A 17,052-nucleotide genomic window follows, 5' to 3' on the forward strand; every position below is an offset into this window, starting at 1 on the left:
CTCACCAAGGCCGAGTACAAGGGGAGAATGACATCCCAGGATTTGCTTGAGAAGCATCTATGGATGCAAGCCAGCATATTTTGGTTGCTTTACTAGCCGCAGCACTGCATTGCAAGATGTTCTGCTGCTTGCTGTACTTCAGTGAATAAGTTGCTAACTGGCTGAAGCATCACTTTATTATAATGTATTTGGCTAACTTGTTTTTTTAAAAATGCTCATCAGTGAATGACAGTCAGCAACTGAGAAATCTGACCATCTGCCCAGGGCACCATTTTAGAGGAGAGGGGCAGGTTAAAAGACACATGGTATATATTTTAATATGCCTTTGTATTTAACCTACTCAAGACATATTAGCAAAGTTTAGGATAGTATGTGCTCAGTTCCAGTATGACACCTGCTGCATTGCTCAATCACTTCAATTACAAGTTTGACCTGCCTGCCTTAAATTTCTCCTTTCATTTTGCATGTATGTGCATTCACACATGCATTTGTATGCCTATATTTTCTTCCACTTAACTACAAGGAACAAACAAAAATTAACTGAATGTCTGCTGAGGATTTCTGAGACCAACACAAGCCATGTGAAAGTGTTGCTGCAGTGTAAGGAATTAATATGAATGCGAAAAAGTGAACATGGAGTAATCTCATAGAGTCAGTGGGATTAGAACAAAGAGGCCCTTAGGCTGTACGGTGCAATGGTATACCAGATCTTCCAACACCCACTGCACACACTGCAAAAGTTTCAGAGCCTGTGATGTATAAGGCCCTTCAAGTACCCACATATTTTTAAAGGAATACTATTAAAGTACTCAAATAATATGTAAATGCTGCAGGGCTGGGTGCAGTAAAATATATTACTATTTTACCTTGATGTTTCCCAACTAGAAGGTAGGGCATGATACTGATGCATAGTTAATAATCTTGTATCAGACGGAGATAATATTATTAGAAAAGTCTCATCTTGCATGTGAAATTGTCTGCACTATTTACTAAAGATGGTTGCAAAGACTATGCTGTTATCTCAGAAGCCATGGAAACCTGGATATTTCAAGGCTATCACAATGCATCCATCCAAGGTTGTCCAATTTTGTGCCCTGCACTTTGAGAAAGATGTGCACAAATTGGAGAAAGTTCAGAAGAGTGACAAAAAATACGTCACAAGTCATAAGCATGACTTTTGAGAAAATGCTGAAAGAACTAGGGTTATTTAGTCAGGAGAAAAGAAGAATGAGGTGGGGACTGGATAACAGTCTTCAAATACCTGAAAGATGATCACAGACAGGATGGATACAGTCTCTTCTCTGTGGCCATAGTGGACAGGACTAGGAGCAAAGGCCTCAAGCTGCACTAGAGGAAATTTAACTTGAAGACTAGGAGGAACTTTCTGACTCTGAGGGTGGTGAAACATTGGAACAAGCTACCTAGGGAAGTTATGGAATCTTGATTGTTGGAAATTTTCAAGAGCAGGTTGGACAGACAGTTGTTTAGTCAGGGATGATCCTGCCTTGAGCAAAGGGCTGGAGTACATGACTTTGTAAAGTCCCTTCCAGCCCTACTTTCCTATGATCCTAAGATTTAACACTGACATTGCGTACGCATCAATTTGCCAAGAAAGGGCCATCAAGCAAGCTACCTTGCCAGAAGCTTAGCAACATAAAACAGGATTATACAAGTAGGGAAACTAGAATTGCTGTATACCTGTTACATACATCATACACTGTGAGAAATAGCACCTGGTAGCTTTTTTTGTCCTTTAGAATTCCTTTTTAGCAATGAAAATGCTATTGTCAACTTTACCTATGGTGCAAGCTGCAAATGTCTCTTCCATTATGTTGGTAGTCAAACAAAGAAAATGCTGATTAACATCATTAATTTTGTAATAAAATTAAAATATGTTCTAGTAGGTGTTTGACTTCTAGCGTATGATTTGTATATTTTCTGGTTCTAAGGTGGCAACCCTGCCTCCCAAAAGGAGCATTTGGGAGGGCAGGGGCAAAGGGATGGACTTCCAGTGGCAAAGGTCAGGGGTTAGAGATGGGACTTCTGGTCCCAAGATGGTAGCCAGTGTGCGGGCCAAATGTGAAGGGGTGGAGCTACCCATGCGGCTCTTGACAACTTACCAAAACTTGTTAAGCAGCCCTCCTCTCATCTACATACATGAACCCTAATTTGTCAACACAGGGATTCAGGCCTCTGTTGCTCCCTTCCTCTCTCTGTTTTAGCATTACACAAAAATACCAACGAATTCAGTGGAAGTGAGACATGCCAGACTGGCTGGCTTCAAGGCAAAGCTCTTCATGGCATCTTAAAAAGTCTCCAAGATCCAAGGAAAACAGTGCTGTTATTATCTACACTAAAAGCACAGCATACATGGCTATACCACAAGATTTTCCTTGCCCTGACAATGTGTGCCACCATGACTTCAAGGATATTTCAGTTTCCAGGACACATTTCATTTTTGGCTTGTCTGCTTAAAGTACCAACAAGAGAAATTGCCCTGTGATACAGCCACCTGTCAACAGGGACCTACCAGGCTGCACTTCTCACGGGCCAAGACACCAACACAGCCCAACTTCAACCTGCAAGGATCTGATGCTGCAAGGTTTAGATTAATGATCCCAGACTCTCTCCTACAACACTCTATCATCATCATCATCTGTTTCCTAGGACAAGGTCACTGCATTTGGTAGCTCAGTGGAAGCCATAAAGCTCCGTCTTATAGATTCATAGATGTTAGGGTTGGAAGGGACTGCAGTAAGTTATTGAATCCAACCCTCTGCCCTAGGCAGAAAAGAGCACTGGGGTCAGATGACCCCAGCTTTCTTCTTGTCCAGTCTCCTCTTGAAGACCCCCAAGGTAGGGGAGAGCACCACCTCCCTTGGAAGTCCATTCCAGATTCTGGCAACCCTTACTGTGAAGAACTTCTTTCTAATGTCCAACCTAAATCTGCTCTCTGTCAATTTGTGGCCATTGTTCCTAGTTACTCCAGGGGGTGCCCTAGTAAATACAGCATCTCTTATTCCCTGTTGCCCTCCCCTGATGAATTTATAGGCAGCCACAAGATCACCTCTAAGTCTTCTTTTGCGAAGTCTGAAGAGATCTAAGTCCCTCAGTCTGTTCTCGTAGGGCCCTGCCTGAAGGCCTCTGACCATATGAGTGGTCCTCCTTTGAACCCTCTCAAGACTCTCCACATCCCTCTTGAAGTGTGGCACCCAAAACTGAACACAGTACTCCAACTGTGGTCTGACCAGTGCCGCATAGAGGGGAAGCATCACCTCCCTGGGCCTGTTCGTCATGCATCAGCTAATGCATGATAAACTGTGGTTAGCCTTGTTGATCACTTTGTCGCACTGACTGCTCGCATTCATCTTGGAGTCAACTATAACTCCAAGATCTCTTTCTGCTGCTGTGCTGCTGAGAAGGGGCTGAGAAGCACGTTGAACTTGTCTTTGTTGAACTGCATCCTATTTCATTCTGCCCATTTTTCCATCTGCCTGGATCTGTTCCCTACCCTCTGGTGTGTTAACTTTGCCCCATAATTTGGTGTCACCTGTGCACTTGGCCAGGGTGCTCTCTACGCCCTCATCCAAGTCACTGATGAAGACAGTGAATAGCACTGGTCCAAGGACCAAGCCTTGTGGGACTCCACTGCCTACAACTTTCCAGGTCGATACCGACCCATCCACCACCACTCTCTGGGTGCAACCCCTAAGCCAATATGCCACCCACCTGTCTGTGTAATCATCTACATCACAGCCTGTCAATTTTATTTACAAGAAGAGAATGAGATACTGTATCAAAGGCCTTCTTAAAGTCTAGGTAGTTGACATCTACCTCAGTTCCTGCATCTAAGCATTCTGTGACCTGATCATGAAAAGAAACAAGATTAGTCAGACAAGATCTACCTGCAATTAATCCATGCTGATTTTCTTTCAGCATTATTTCCCTTGCTGGACTCCCACAAATGTGATCCTTAATGATTTTTTCCAGAGTTTTCCCAAAGATAGACTAATTGGCCTATAGTTTCCCAGTACCTCCCTCCTCCCCTTCTTGAAAATAGGGACCACACTGGTCCTTTTCCAGTCCTCTGGGACCTGATCAGAGCCATGTACTTCATCTTAGCCAAAGGCCAGAGAACATGGAAGACCCTAAAGGGACTTAACTCAGTGCTTCCCAACCTTTTCCTCAGCATGACCCCATTTCCTCAGCATGGCCCCTCACTCCCAACTTTCAGCTCTCCTCCGCCCCTCCCCACTGCCTGTGTTGGTCCCTCCCACAGCCCCCTGGCCCTGCCAGTGACCGTCACTCCCCTCCCACAGCTCTGCCCTCCCCCCCAAGCCCTGCTGGTGCCCCTCACTAATGACTCACAGTCGGCTGCCACCCCAGCTACCAGGGCTATGGGACCAGAGTCAGGGCCCACAGCCCCCTGCTCCCCAACAGTGCCCGAGCCCCACTGCCCATGCGAGGCAGTGGCTGCTGCTGCAGCCAAGGCAGAGCACAGAGCCTAGTTACCTCCCCCAGTGGGCAGCAGGGCCAAAGCAGAGCCCATGGCAGTGAGGGGAGAGGATGCAGGCTGCCCACTGTGGGCTCAGGGCTCCCTGCTGCCCTCCCCACAGGGGGCCCCCGCAGCCCAGTGGGCAGGATCCAGCACAGACAGGCAGGGAGGCTTGGTGCCACTACCAGGATCCCCACGCCAGCTTTGCCACCATGGTGATGCGCCCCCTGCCCACCCAGCAGCAGTGTCACCAGTGGTGTGGAGTTGTGCCCCCACTGCTGCCAGGTGGGCAGGGAGCACCTCACCATGGCAGTGCAGCCAGCATGGGGCTCCCAGCAGCAGCACCAAGCTTCCCTGCCTCATTGTGCTGTGGAGGCCCCAGGGGAAGGGCAGCAGGAAGGGGAGCCCTGAGTGCACAGTGGACAGCCTGTATCGACCCCCACCCCCTGCAAAAATCTGGGGGGTCACATCCCCCACCATGCCTCCCTCCCTGGAAGTGTGCAATCCAATTTTTTATCATTGTGACCTCAAAGGTTGGGAACCACTGACTTAACCACTTCACACACCCTGGTACATCTGGATGAAAGTGGGGCCAGTCCTTTCCTTGTCACCTGACAAATTGATGCAATGCATCTCATGGCTTAGAATGCAGCTGTGGCCACCAAATACAGCCACCCTCACCCAGCCCTAGGGAGATGCCCAACTGGAACATTATTCATGCTGTGGGGCAGTGACAGACTACCAGCTCCTCCACCTGAATGAGATTCATTTTGTTTGCTTGCTTAAAGTGATTCATACCCCTGGAAAACGGGCATCTGTGCAAGTCTGAAAGACAGCTGTCAGACGGAATCAAAGGCTTCTCTCTTTCTCAAAAGCGGAAACTTCCCCGATGTTACAAGCCCTAAAGGAGTTAAATGGAAAGGCTTATTAAAAAGAAAACCCGTTCTGACAATCACCCAAAAAAAAAAATAAATCGGGATTCATTTAAATTCAAATTATGCAAATCAAAATAATCTGTACACGAGTATCCCACAGATGCCAGCAACGAGACTGCCTACACGTTCAGCTAGCCAGCTCCACTGGTTGTGAGAATCCTCAGCATAACCAGCTCTACAGAGATGGCATGCTGCAGCCACCTCATGTGGGCAGAAATAAACACTGCTGCTGCTGGAGAAAGAGCGTCTTTTCTGATTAGATTCAGATAGCGGGGGCTAAGGAATTGCCTTGACAAAAAAAATGAGTAACAGATTATTTAGCAATACAGTTGTCACCTTATACACATTCATGCCATCCAGTGATATGAATAAAAAGCCCAAAATATTTTTATGAGGGCTACAGCAAGCTTCCATCTTGCCCAGATATCCATAGCAGAACCCTGGGTTATGCAAGAGACGGGACTTGATGGTCAAACTGAGCCCTTCTGGCCTAAAAAATCTAACATATGGTTGCAATACATTAAACATCAGGGTTTACAAAGACTGCAATAAAAATGTTAATACTGATAGCTAGTAGCACGTGTACATAATACAACCATTTGGGAGATCATGCTTTCTTTCTTTACTCCCCCCAAGCCCCTCCTCACTGGAGACCTTGTTCTCAAACAGTCCTGGTAAAACCTAAATGTCAGTCAGGCACCAGACTTTCAGACCTTTCCTTCAGACAGAGATGGGGGCAGCTATTTCACATAGCAAAAGCAGTGCAGACGGATTTCTCAGCAGAGAATAAAGTCAGAAACTTAATATAAAACATGGAACAAGTAAAAGAGCACAGAAAAAATTAATCAAGTTTTAACAGGGACTTTCCTAAGAGGTCCCAGACATGCCATCACAGAAAAGTCAACCATATCCTCTTAAAATTGTATTGTGTTTATGTCCACATGCAGCACAGACTTTACCTACATAGAGTCACTCCACCAATCACTGAAATGCAACCACTGCTGGGGCAGAACACTGCAGCTGTTAGATTATACTGCAACACAGAATAATAGCTGGTAATACAAAATTGAGGATAATACCACAGCTAAGTGAAATTGCAGAGAGATTTTGGGCAGGTGAAATATAATTTCTAAACCTTGACTTGCATTTAAGGCTAACACCAGACCTAACTATTCTTGGAAAAAATAGGCATTGTGAGGTCTGTTAATTCAAATATAAAAAACTGGGCACTGGCTTAGTGCTGCCTCAACCTGCTTACTGAAACATCAACACCACTGTCTACAACACTTGGATTTCCTCTGAAATACACTCCAGACAGGATAACCCTGCTTTACTTGCTTGATCTGATGAGATCACAGCCCCAAACTATACAGTTTGACCCCAGCCCACAGGAACATACCCTTTAGCTATTAAACAAAGCAGAAATAATGAGAAAAATAGCCTAAAAAATCCCCATATCTTCCATAGAAGACAACATTAATCAGCTGTGTTGGCTCACTGCCCAAAGGCTTCAAGGGTTTTTTCCTGCTGCCTCTGGAATGAAGGCCAAGAATCCCACTGACTTCCACGGGCAGGATCAAACCATAAGACACAATGCAGCAGAACAAGGAAAAGAATAGCAGCACTGGCACCAAAGAGCTCCCATATCTCCCGTCCCACCTAGGGATATGGAATGACCTTGACCTAGCCCCAGGTGCGGAAGGGGATTCTAGAAGGATCTCTGTACTTACCATTTGACCCTTGGAACAAAAAAACCAAAAGAGTAAGATTTCCCAAATTCAGACTCTTAGGTCTGATTTAAGTTACAATGGGAACTGGGTCTGCTGAGTACTTTTGAAAAGCCAGTCCACCGACACCAGCACCTGAATGCAGCCTTGATCTTTGCATCTTGGCTGGAGCCTACTTAAGAAAATAAGCATAAAAAAATAAAAGCAATAACCCAACACTCTAGAGGAAGTTACACAGAACAGGCACAAAAGCGACTCATTATGCAAAAAGCGCTTATTTCTGAAAATGAAATCAAGACCAAGCAATCTGATCTAAACTTAAAGGTTTGGGAGGGAGAGGGCAGGGGGGAAATCTTTCAACCAAAATAAATAAATAAATAAACAAAAGTTAATGGCATGTTCCTAAAGGCGTAATAAAAAGAACGACTGTCATCAGGGCACATCATGCTGCCTTAAACCATTGGCCCATCTGGCCTGGTGTTCTGCTTTTGGCACTAGGCACCATGTGGAATGCTACAAAGTATATGCCACCATCAGTGAGAAGGCAGGAAGGAACAGATGGTCCAGAGCACTGGTGTCTGTCACATCTCATCAGAAATACAGGCCACCCTGCTGCGAGGCACTTAAATGCTTTTCGAGACAAAAGCAGCAGACAGCTATCTGCTTGTTGCGAATCAGGAAGAGCAAGATCCCAAGGCAAAGAGTGATCCTGCAGCAGCTCCATCCTCAAAGCCATTTGCTTAATGTTCCTCCCCCATGTTGGGTTCAATACTGCAGGCCTCCTACACTTCTCCCTCATGCTGCCTACACAGAAGGCACAGCTCTTGGTTCCTAGTAAATGGATATGACCAGGGAAAGCAAAAGGTGTCTCTGCTACAGAAGAAGCTTCCTGTATTTCAAATAGCCTCTTTGTGTTCATCTCTCCTGCCCTCACTCTCTACTATGCATACAAAGCCGGAGGTAGAACTTTAAGGAACAGGCAGATAAAAGAGGTTCCATTTCTTACCCCAAAGCAGAACTGCCTCACTCTAAGCATGTCTGACTCCCGTACTGCCACCTTTAAGATGCCTTGTGCTGTTTGTGAAGGTGCCCACAGTAGCTGGTTTTAACCAGTTCCTAACTCAAACACAGCAAATCCCAGAGATCTTGTTTACTGCTTGCAGTTCACAGCACAGGGATCTAAACCAGCATCCATAAAAATGTCACTGCCAGCTTCCACTTTTATCGCTGTATGAAAAAGCAACAACCCATAGTTAAAGTTAGAAGTGTCATGCTGTTAGCCGAGAGGGGGAAAAAAAAATAAAAAAAAAAAATCACATTTTACTGCTCATCCAAACCCACTGGGAACACATGCAGTGCAGCAGGACACACGTGAAAACCAGGAAGGAAAAGTCCTCTTTTGGGGCTTCCAAGAACATTTGGGAGCCAAAGACAAGCAGAGATCACACCACAGAAACAATGCTATGAATTGTGTTCACATATCGAGTAGTAGAAGCAAGATCAGACCTGTGCTACTGGACAGAGCAACTGTCCTTCTTGGCAAGAGAGAGGAAAAGAAAGAACTCACAAGCCCCACCTGCAACAGCAGACTCCCTATGGGGTCAAACAGCAGAGCTCATGCACTTCCACAGGTGCTCAGCAGCCTTCTGCTCTGAACTCTCTGGCTGGCTCACACTCAGCCCTCTAGGAGGGAAAGGCCCCCAGCAGCCCTCTTCGAGGCCTCTCGTGTTCGTTCCCATTATTTGAAGGCCCATGCTAGCTCCAGTTTAGGAGGTGTTGTGTTTCAATGCAAGGACACCTGAGCCCTTCATTACAACTCTAAGGCAGTAATAAGGCAGTGAGATGGCTGTATTAATGTCTGTATCAGATGTCTCTCAGAAAAAGAAGACGTAAGCCCATTAAACTTGAAACAGAAAGCTTCCCCTAACTACCTCATGTCCAGGCTGCTGCAGCTCCTGTGTTTTCTTTTAATCACCCCGTAAGGAATCATTGCCAAGGCAAAGGGTTACTCTCCTCCTTACCTCTCTCCCCAGGCAGCATGCCAATGGGTGCAAAGCATTTGCTTCCAAATCCAAGGCAGAAGCAAAGCTACTGCATGTGGCCAGGTTCTGGCTGAACCGAGGGTTAGGGGAGGTTGGGGTGAGGGTGCAGGTAATACTTTCTCACTGCTGGTCCCAGTCTCAGAATGAGAAAAGGAGACTCCACTTCTCCTCAGGAGCCCCTTTCAGGTGGAGTTAGTTATTGCTTCCAGAAGCAAGAGGAACGTTAGCAATGACTTGAAACTGGCACAGCAGAGGTAGGTCATGGACAAGTTTCATACAAACAACCTAGCCAAGGCAGCTCAATCCCTGCCTGGCTTGTCCTTACCAGCTGAGCCCCGCATATCTGCAAATGACTCTCACAGCAGTACACCCAAAGTTTACAACAGTTTATACATCAAGCACATGGCAAGATGCCTCTGTCCTCACCTGTAGCACTGTCCTCAACCCTAGCAACACCCACTGTTACTCCAGTGAGGGGCTGACAGACAGCTCGGCTAGCACATGCTCTGGGCATTCCCAACTCCTCATTTCCATTCGGAGCCACTGCATGCACTCTTTATCCAGCCCTGGCTCCTTTTCTGAGCAGAAACCCCCAAAAGGGTCAAACTACAAGGAATGGATTAAAGCCTGAGATGACACAGCAAGCCCATTCTCACTCATGACCTAAAATCTGGAATTCAAGTACCCAGAGCTGAAAAGACAACATATTAACATACTGCATTACTCGGCTATGCAAGAGCTGTCTGATGCACGCAAAAGCCCTCAGAGAGCTTATCTTTAAATGGTGGGGAGGGAGTGGGGGGAGGGAGAGCACAGAAACCTGCTGAACAAGACAAATCAGATTTCTGGTGCAATTTGGCCAAACTCAAGATGATGAAACCATCTGTGTCACCAGCCTAGAGAGCCAAACTGGATTTTTTTTAATGTTTTAAATACAAATAACCAGCTAGCATGTTACTGGGGTGGGTGTGTGTGTGCACATGGGCGTGTTGCCTGTATCAAAAACCTTCATGACATGCTTTGTGCAAAGGGGGAAGGGAGAAGCTCTTCACCACTGAATACTCACAAACTGCCTCCGAAGCTTGGTCTTGACACGCTCAGCCTTTGTCTCTGAGGGATGGATGGAGTAGCTGAGGGAGCTCAGGTGGTTGTCCACAGACAGGCTTTTCCTCATGTAAAAGGACCGTGTACGGAAGTAGCTGAAAGGAGCCTCATCCACGGCAGTGCGAAGCTGTGGACGGAGGGCAGGGTCCCCCACAGAGTCCATACAGTCGTCTTCCAGTCTCCAGGCCTCACCTGTGGGGAGGGAGAAAGAAACCCAGCCTCAGGGAGGGAACAGAAGTCAGGGAGGTGTTGTATTCCTACAGCACAGAAGATCTTCTCCCTTCCTCACTGATGCACAAGAGCTTGCAGACTCCAAGCAAAATCCAAACAAGAAGAGGAGTCAGCTTGTGGCCTATGTTCAGCCTATGTCCCCTGCAGAGCTCACATAAGGAGCAAAATGGGGCACATGCCTTGAGCTGTCCCCTATGTATGACAGCAGTTCCCAAACTATGACAGATTACACACCATAAATTTAAAATGATACAAACTTAAGTACCACCAGCACATTGTTTCAGTTCAGCCTTAAGTATCACTAGCAAATTTTTGTCAAAGAAAGTAATTATAACAAATCTGTTAATGTGTGCCACTGACAGGTTGTCTGTGTACCACTGGTGGTACGCATACCACAGACTGGGAACCGCTGCCCTAGAGCATTTGCCACTGCATGTCAGGTAGCCAGCTCCCCAAAAAATCACAAGCAGCCACGTCCAGTGTTATTCAGTCATAAACTCCCCTCCAGCAAGCCACTGACACATAGTAGCACGGTGCTGTAGGAAGGCAGAATGACAAAAATTAGATGGCTGGGACTGAGGACTTCATCTAACTCATCCCCCAGGCAGTGAAGGATTTCTCCCTGCCACACCTTCTAAGGCTTGATACAATGTGGGCATGTCTACATGAGACATTCACTGTGGAGTAGACCAATTAGCTCCACAGTAAATGTTACACATCTATATATGCAGCCCTATTAGGCTGGAGTAAACTAATAAACTCTGCAGCAGTGCACATGTAGATGCTGCTTCAGCTGGCTAGGGCACATGGGTGCTTCAGTGAAGGGGCTGCTGACCGGCTAGCCCCACACTAGAACACCCTCATGCCCCAGCCAGCCCTTCTGCAGCATGTTGAGCCAGGAGGACCTGGCTGACAGGTTGACTTCCCAGAGCCTCTGCCAGCCAGGGCTGCTCCAGCCTGGCTTAATGTAATAAACTCCCAGGACCAGAGCACATCATATTAATAAGCAAGTGTAGATGTGCCCTGTGTTTCCTTATATGGAGGGAAAGAAGGATGAAGCAGTAAGCTGAGACGTGGGAGAGCTAGCACTGTTGCTGACCTGCCCTGTAACCTTGGGCAAGTCACTTAAATTCTGCATGCCTCTGAAAATAATACCCCTTTGCTCACACCATTGTCTGCCTGTTTACATGTTGGTCCTGATCTGACTGAACTTTACGCATTGTGAGTAAACAGTACAAAACCACAGGACTCCTTGTGGATCAAAGTTAAGCATGTATGTAGGTTTTTGAGGGAGCTAAACCTGGACAGTCTGGATTTGCCTATATACCTCCAGCCTAACAAACGGGTCCTCACCTCAGCCATGGTCTCTAGACATTACCTTTCTGTAATTACAGGAGACCCGCGCCATGTGGGGGATATGTTCTCAAGATCCCTGTGAATGGCGAAATCTGTGAATAAGGTGCTGCGTTCATGAATGCAGTGCCCCCGGCAGCTGCGGGGTGGGGGGCACAACTGTGCTGGCAACAGCGGCAGCAAGCACAGCGCTCCCAAGGAGCTCCTATAAGTGTATTTAAGATACGGGTTCAACATTCACGAATATCTGAAACTGTGAATGCCAAACCCGCAACTAGCAAGTGTTTCCTGTAGTAATAAATGACTGAAATCCTAATACTTAAGCTTTCACTTTAGAGTTATTGTTGTTTAAAGAGTGAATACATTTATACAAACTCTTGATAAAGAAATTAAAAACTTAACTCTTTATCACCCCAAGACCATTAAGTCATTCTGCATTATCTGCTGTGGTTGAAGAAAATTCTGATGAAGGGATAAAATTCCTACAACAAGAGCCTTGTGTGAGTCCTGCTATCGATGTTAGCATTAAAGCTTATTTATACAGCATGCATCACCTATTAAATGTTCAAGTGCCTTGAAAAGGGTAACATAGCAACCCCATTTTACAGAAGGCAAAACTGAGGTACAGCACATGTATTCCATTTCAGTGGGAGCTACAGACACTTTGCACCTCTAAGAAAAGGCAATACATGAATGTCCAAAGTCACAGAGTAAATCATTTGGGAACAGTATCCATGTCTCTGAACGTTTCATTTTATGCGTAATGCAAGGTCACATATTTTATTTTACTGCTATCACTTTAAACCCAGAGCAGGTGAAGACAGAAAACTACTGATCTTAAGCAAGCTGTCCCCTGGAACCTCATCTCTAAAGTCTGGTACAAGAGAGCAAGCCAGCCATACAGGAAAATAAACTGGGTGCAAAAAAGCTGATTCTTTTAAATAGGTATGACTGTATTCATTGTATTTAAATAGGCACAAGTGTATTCATTGCAGCACAAAGGGAAATAACAACATGAAATAGTAAGGACCTCTGTTACATCACTGTTCTGCTCATTTCTAAGTAGTTTGGACACTGCATGTATTTTCTTGCCTATTTTGTCTTTTTAGATTTGATGAACAGCAGTTCCTCCCTAATTCCCACCAAACCTGTTTTTCCCCACCAAAACCAAAATCATTGACTTAATAACAAAAATAAAACCTTTTGCTCAATCTCTGTATAAATGAAGCCTTCCCTTACTAGCCATTTAAATTCAGGAATACCCTCTCCAGAATTTTCCTCCATCAAAAACTCTCTTCTCCTGCTGTTTTTATCCCCAGTGCAAGCTCATTCACATTCTCTGTTTGGAGAATCCAATATCTTTGACTAAGAGTACTCATGACTTTACAAAGGCCACAAAACTAGAGGCAAAGTGATTCCAATGCTTACAGAAGATGAGATCTTAAGGTGAAATAGTAGGCCACAAAACAGCTTTCACAGACATTAGGGCTGGAAGGGGAGCCTCGTGAGATCATCAGGCCCAGCCCCCTGCCCAAGGGCTATGAAGTCAGCTAGGGTCAGATCACCCCAGCAAGATAAACATCCAAGCATTTCTTAAAAGGTATCCAGAGTAGGTACTTGCACCACTTCTCAGGGGGAGTCTATCTATTCCAGACTTTAGAGACTTGGACTATAAAGAAGTTTTTCCTTATATCCAGTCTAAAATGGTCTTCCAGCATTTTGTGACTATTAGACTTTGTCTTCCCTTAGAATACCCTGGTGAACAGACATTCTCCCACCTCCTGATGCACATGCCTTCTATACTTATAGGCTGCCACCAAGCCACACTGAGCTTTCACTTCTTCATAATAAGTGGATTGTTGTTTACCCTATAAAGTCTGAGAGTTTTAATACCAAAGCTAGGAGTGTTAGGGAAAGGATGCACTAAAATCCATTGCTACCCAAAGCTGGTCCAACTCATCTGATTTCAGTATTGTAAAAAGCAAGCCTGTTCCCTACTTAAAAACACAAAGATACTGTGTGTCCTGCCACTATACCAGAAAGCAAAAAAGCTGAAACAGCTTTAGGAAGGGAGAAGGGCAAGAGAAAATAGGTCTAAATTATTAAGAACCCCCCCAACCTGAAGAGCAATACATTTGATTTTTTTACCCCCGTCTTGAATTTAATAAGCTACTGCTCCTCCTCTCCAAATGTCAACTCATACAACACAGGAACTTCTGTTTGAAAGCTGTGATTATTTAATGCATAAACACATCAATCCAAGCCCAGATTCAGACTGCCACTGTATGATAACATTGTTCTGGGAGAGAAGCAGGAAATGCCATGACAAAACCACCAAGCTGAAGATACCTATAAAAAAGCCTCCTTTCTTAAGGCAGAACCTAATGATTTCAACTCAGAACTTAACCCAAGTATCAGAATGAGAACTAGCTGGGGTGCCTTTCTTTAGCTCTGCATCCTTTTGAAAGGGGGACACAAGGGAAAAGCAAGGCAATTTCTCTGTCAAGTGGCATAGCATTTTCAGGCTTTTCCACTGCTCTTTTGATAAATCAAGTCACGAGCTGTAATACCCCACTGATCTGAGTTCTGGACCCCCAAACTGAGCCTTTACTCATGAGCTCCAAACCCCAATTACCTTCACATCCTGCTACTATTTTCACCTTATGCCCCAACACTTCCTTGCCTTGACTATTGGCAGCCACTGCTGTTCTAGCCCGAGGTAGAGCACTCCCATGTAAAGTCACTCAATCTCTTTATATAAACCAGTCCTTGATAACTTCAGGGAATTTAATCCCACTCTGCAAAGGCCAGGGAAGGATTACAGCAAAGCAGGAGAGCAAATCCACTGACATTCATCCATTTCAGAGAATTTCTGAGCATTCACAGGCCAAAGAGCAAGAAAGCTGAGTTCATATCACATGATCTTATGAGCCCAAGTCTGGGTTCATCATTTCTGCCCGAGTATAAATGCACTATGCAACTACCCTGCATAATGAGTAAGGAGCTCTATGTGGCTACAATATACCAGAGCAACACAGGATGACACTGGCTCAGGGCCAGAATTCCTTCCCTGGGCCTCTCCTTCTACCAGGAGAAGGAATTGGTGCCATTCCTTCACTGGATACCAACCTAACCCAGGCTCCTCCAGCCAGAGGGGAGGACTCTGCCCCCACCCTCCAGCTAACGTGTGGCATTTATCTGTATAAATGCACGAGGATGGAAAGGGAAGGAACTCTAACCCTCCCTGTACTGCTGCATTAGGTTGGGCCATGCTCTGGTTCACAAAGCTAAGTCAGGCCACTCCTGATTTATACCCATGCAAGTGAAATCAGAATCAGTACCAGGGTCTGGAGTGCTACACAAGGAAAGATCCAGTATGAAGTTACCAGGGGGAAAAATAGAGGCAGACCTGCAGGCTCATGTCCCAACTAATGTGCGTCTACCTTAAATCTCCTCATGCAGCTCCGATTCAGAAGTGTACAACTAAGCCCGAGAAGACTGGCACCTCCAAAAGATTAAGCTCCCACCCAGACCTGACACTAATGACTGCTACAAAACATCAGCATTTAATGGGGGAGAAAAAGCTGACAGTAAAAAATCCCAAAATATATCTGCACTCCTTCCTCCTCTGGGCCCAATGCACAAGATAATCAGTTTGACAAAACATAATTTCAGAGGAAAAGGGTGGAGGGGAGAGAGATGCTCAGTGATGTTCACTCCAGCTTTTCTTTCTGGCATCATCATGCTGGGGAGAGAGGGAAGGGTCTAGAGTTACAAGTATAGCTGTGAGGGGGAGGAGTGAGGATGCATACAAACAAGAAACCACCATAATGTTGATAGGGCCTCTCAGATGACTTATTTGCTCCAGCATGGAGGAGACTCCAAGTACCTCATGTTCACCCACTAGGAACCAGAAAGTCCCAAATGCTGCCACCAACTCAAGACCATCATCTAAGCTGGAACAAGGCCTTCTGTGCCCTCTCCAGAGCTGTGATAGTGGTCCACTGTGCACATCTCTCCACTGCCCTGGATTCCCCTACACACTGGGAGTTCTCCACACCTCTCTCCAAGCTCATAATTGGAGGGAAGGGGACAAGGAACAACATGACTGTCCAGTTCAAAGTCTGAGTCATGCGTTTCTCAAAGTTTCTGTAATAGGAAGTGCAGGTTCATGTCATTTTTTGCATAAGACACAGGAATGAAGTTAATTTTAAGTCCTTAAAGGCAACCAATGCTATTGGGGATAGTAAGGGTGGCAATTACTCTGAGGTCCAAACCACAGCCCAACGCGGAATGATAAATCTACCTCCCTAAATCCCTACCATGATTTAATTTGAATATTGTGGGCCATAATCAAATGAGTTCCAACAGGCCCAAAAGGGGTGGCCCCACCTTCCAAAGACCTCAGCATTTTGCAGCCCTTACATGGGAATGCAGGAGTACCTACAGAACAAGAGCTACAAATGGATAGCACTCCTTCCCAGGGGGGAATAGAGGGAAATCTGGTGCAAGACGTAGATGCAACTGGGAGGTTAGGGACAGATAACATTCTCCTATGGCAAAGCAATGAAACGATAATATGGTCAAACATGTGTCCCTTCCCTCCCACCCCCCGGAAAACACAAGATATAGGATGAGGAAAGACAAGAGTACAGAGGCTAATTCCCCAGAGACTAGAAGGCTACCTTAGCGTGTGAAATCTCTCAGTGTGCTACAGAATGTGAAGCCAAGGGGCTAATCACTTGGACAAGCCAGGAGCTGCCATGACCCCTTGTTCTAACAACTCCTGTTTGTTCATGTCTCCAGCCTGCTATTTTTCAGTCCTTGCGTCCATGAGGAATTTCCCAGTTAGTCCAACAGCCAAGAGAGTGCCTCACTCCACCAAAGGTTCTAGGCACTCTTGGCTTAAAAATGGTATTTAGAGGCCTGGTTTTTGGAATTGGCTTGTAGGTATAGATATATGCATTATAAAGGTTCAAGACTTTATTCTTTATGAATTATAAAGGTTCAAGTCCCAGCAGGGGACTGCATGCTTAGGGGCAATCAGCATGGGTTCATCAGTGGCAGGTCCTATCAGACCAACCTGGCAGCTTTTTATGATCAGATCACCAGATCATTAGATGCAGGGGTAGCAGTGGACATAGTCTTCCTGGACTTCCGGAAGG

The 17,052-nt window shown here is 45.6% G+C and overlaps 1 protein-coding gene across 5 annotated transcripts in view; it reads right to left on the reverse strand.

Moving 5' to 3' along the window:
- Window positions 1–17,052, reverse strand: part of LOC109290847 (ankyrin repeat and fibronectin type-III domain-containing protein 1-like) — a 680,006-nt gene that overhangs the window by 427,595 nt on the left and 235,359 nt on the right. For all 5 annotated transcript variants that reach the window (XM_019507654.1, XM_019507655.1, XM_019507657.1 and 2 more), the window contains one exon: window positions 10,266–10,495. In XM_019507654.1, the coding sequence (XP_019363199.1) occupies window positions 10,266–10,495 (230 nt within the window). The remainder of the gene's footprint in view (window positions 1–10,265; window positions 10,496–17,052) is intronic.

The sequence above is a fragment of the Gavialis gangeticus genome, unplaced genomic scaffold (genome assembly GCF_001723915.1).
Source record: "Gavialis gangeticus isolate Ggan-Ray unplaced genomic scaffold, GavGan_comp1, whole genome shotgun sequence".
Classification (NCBI taxonomy): Eukaryota; Metazoa; Chordata; order Crocodylia; family Gavialidae; genus Gavialis; species Gavialis gangeticus.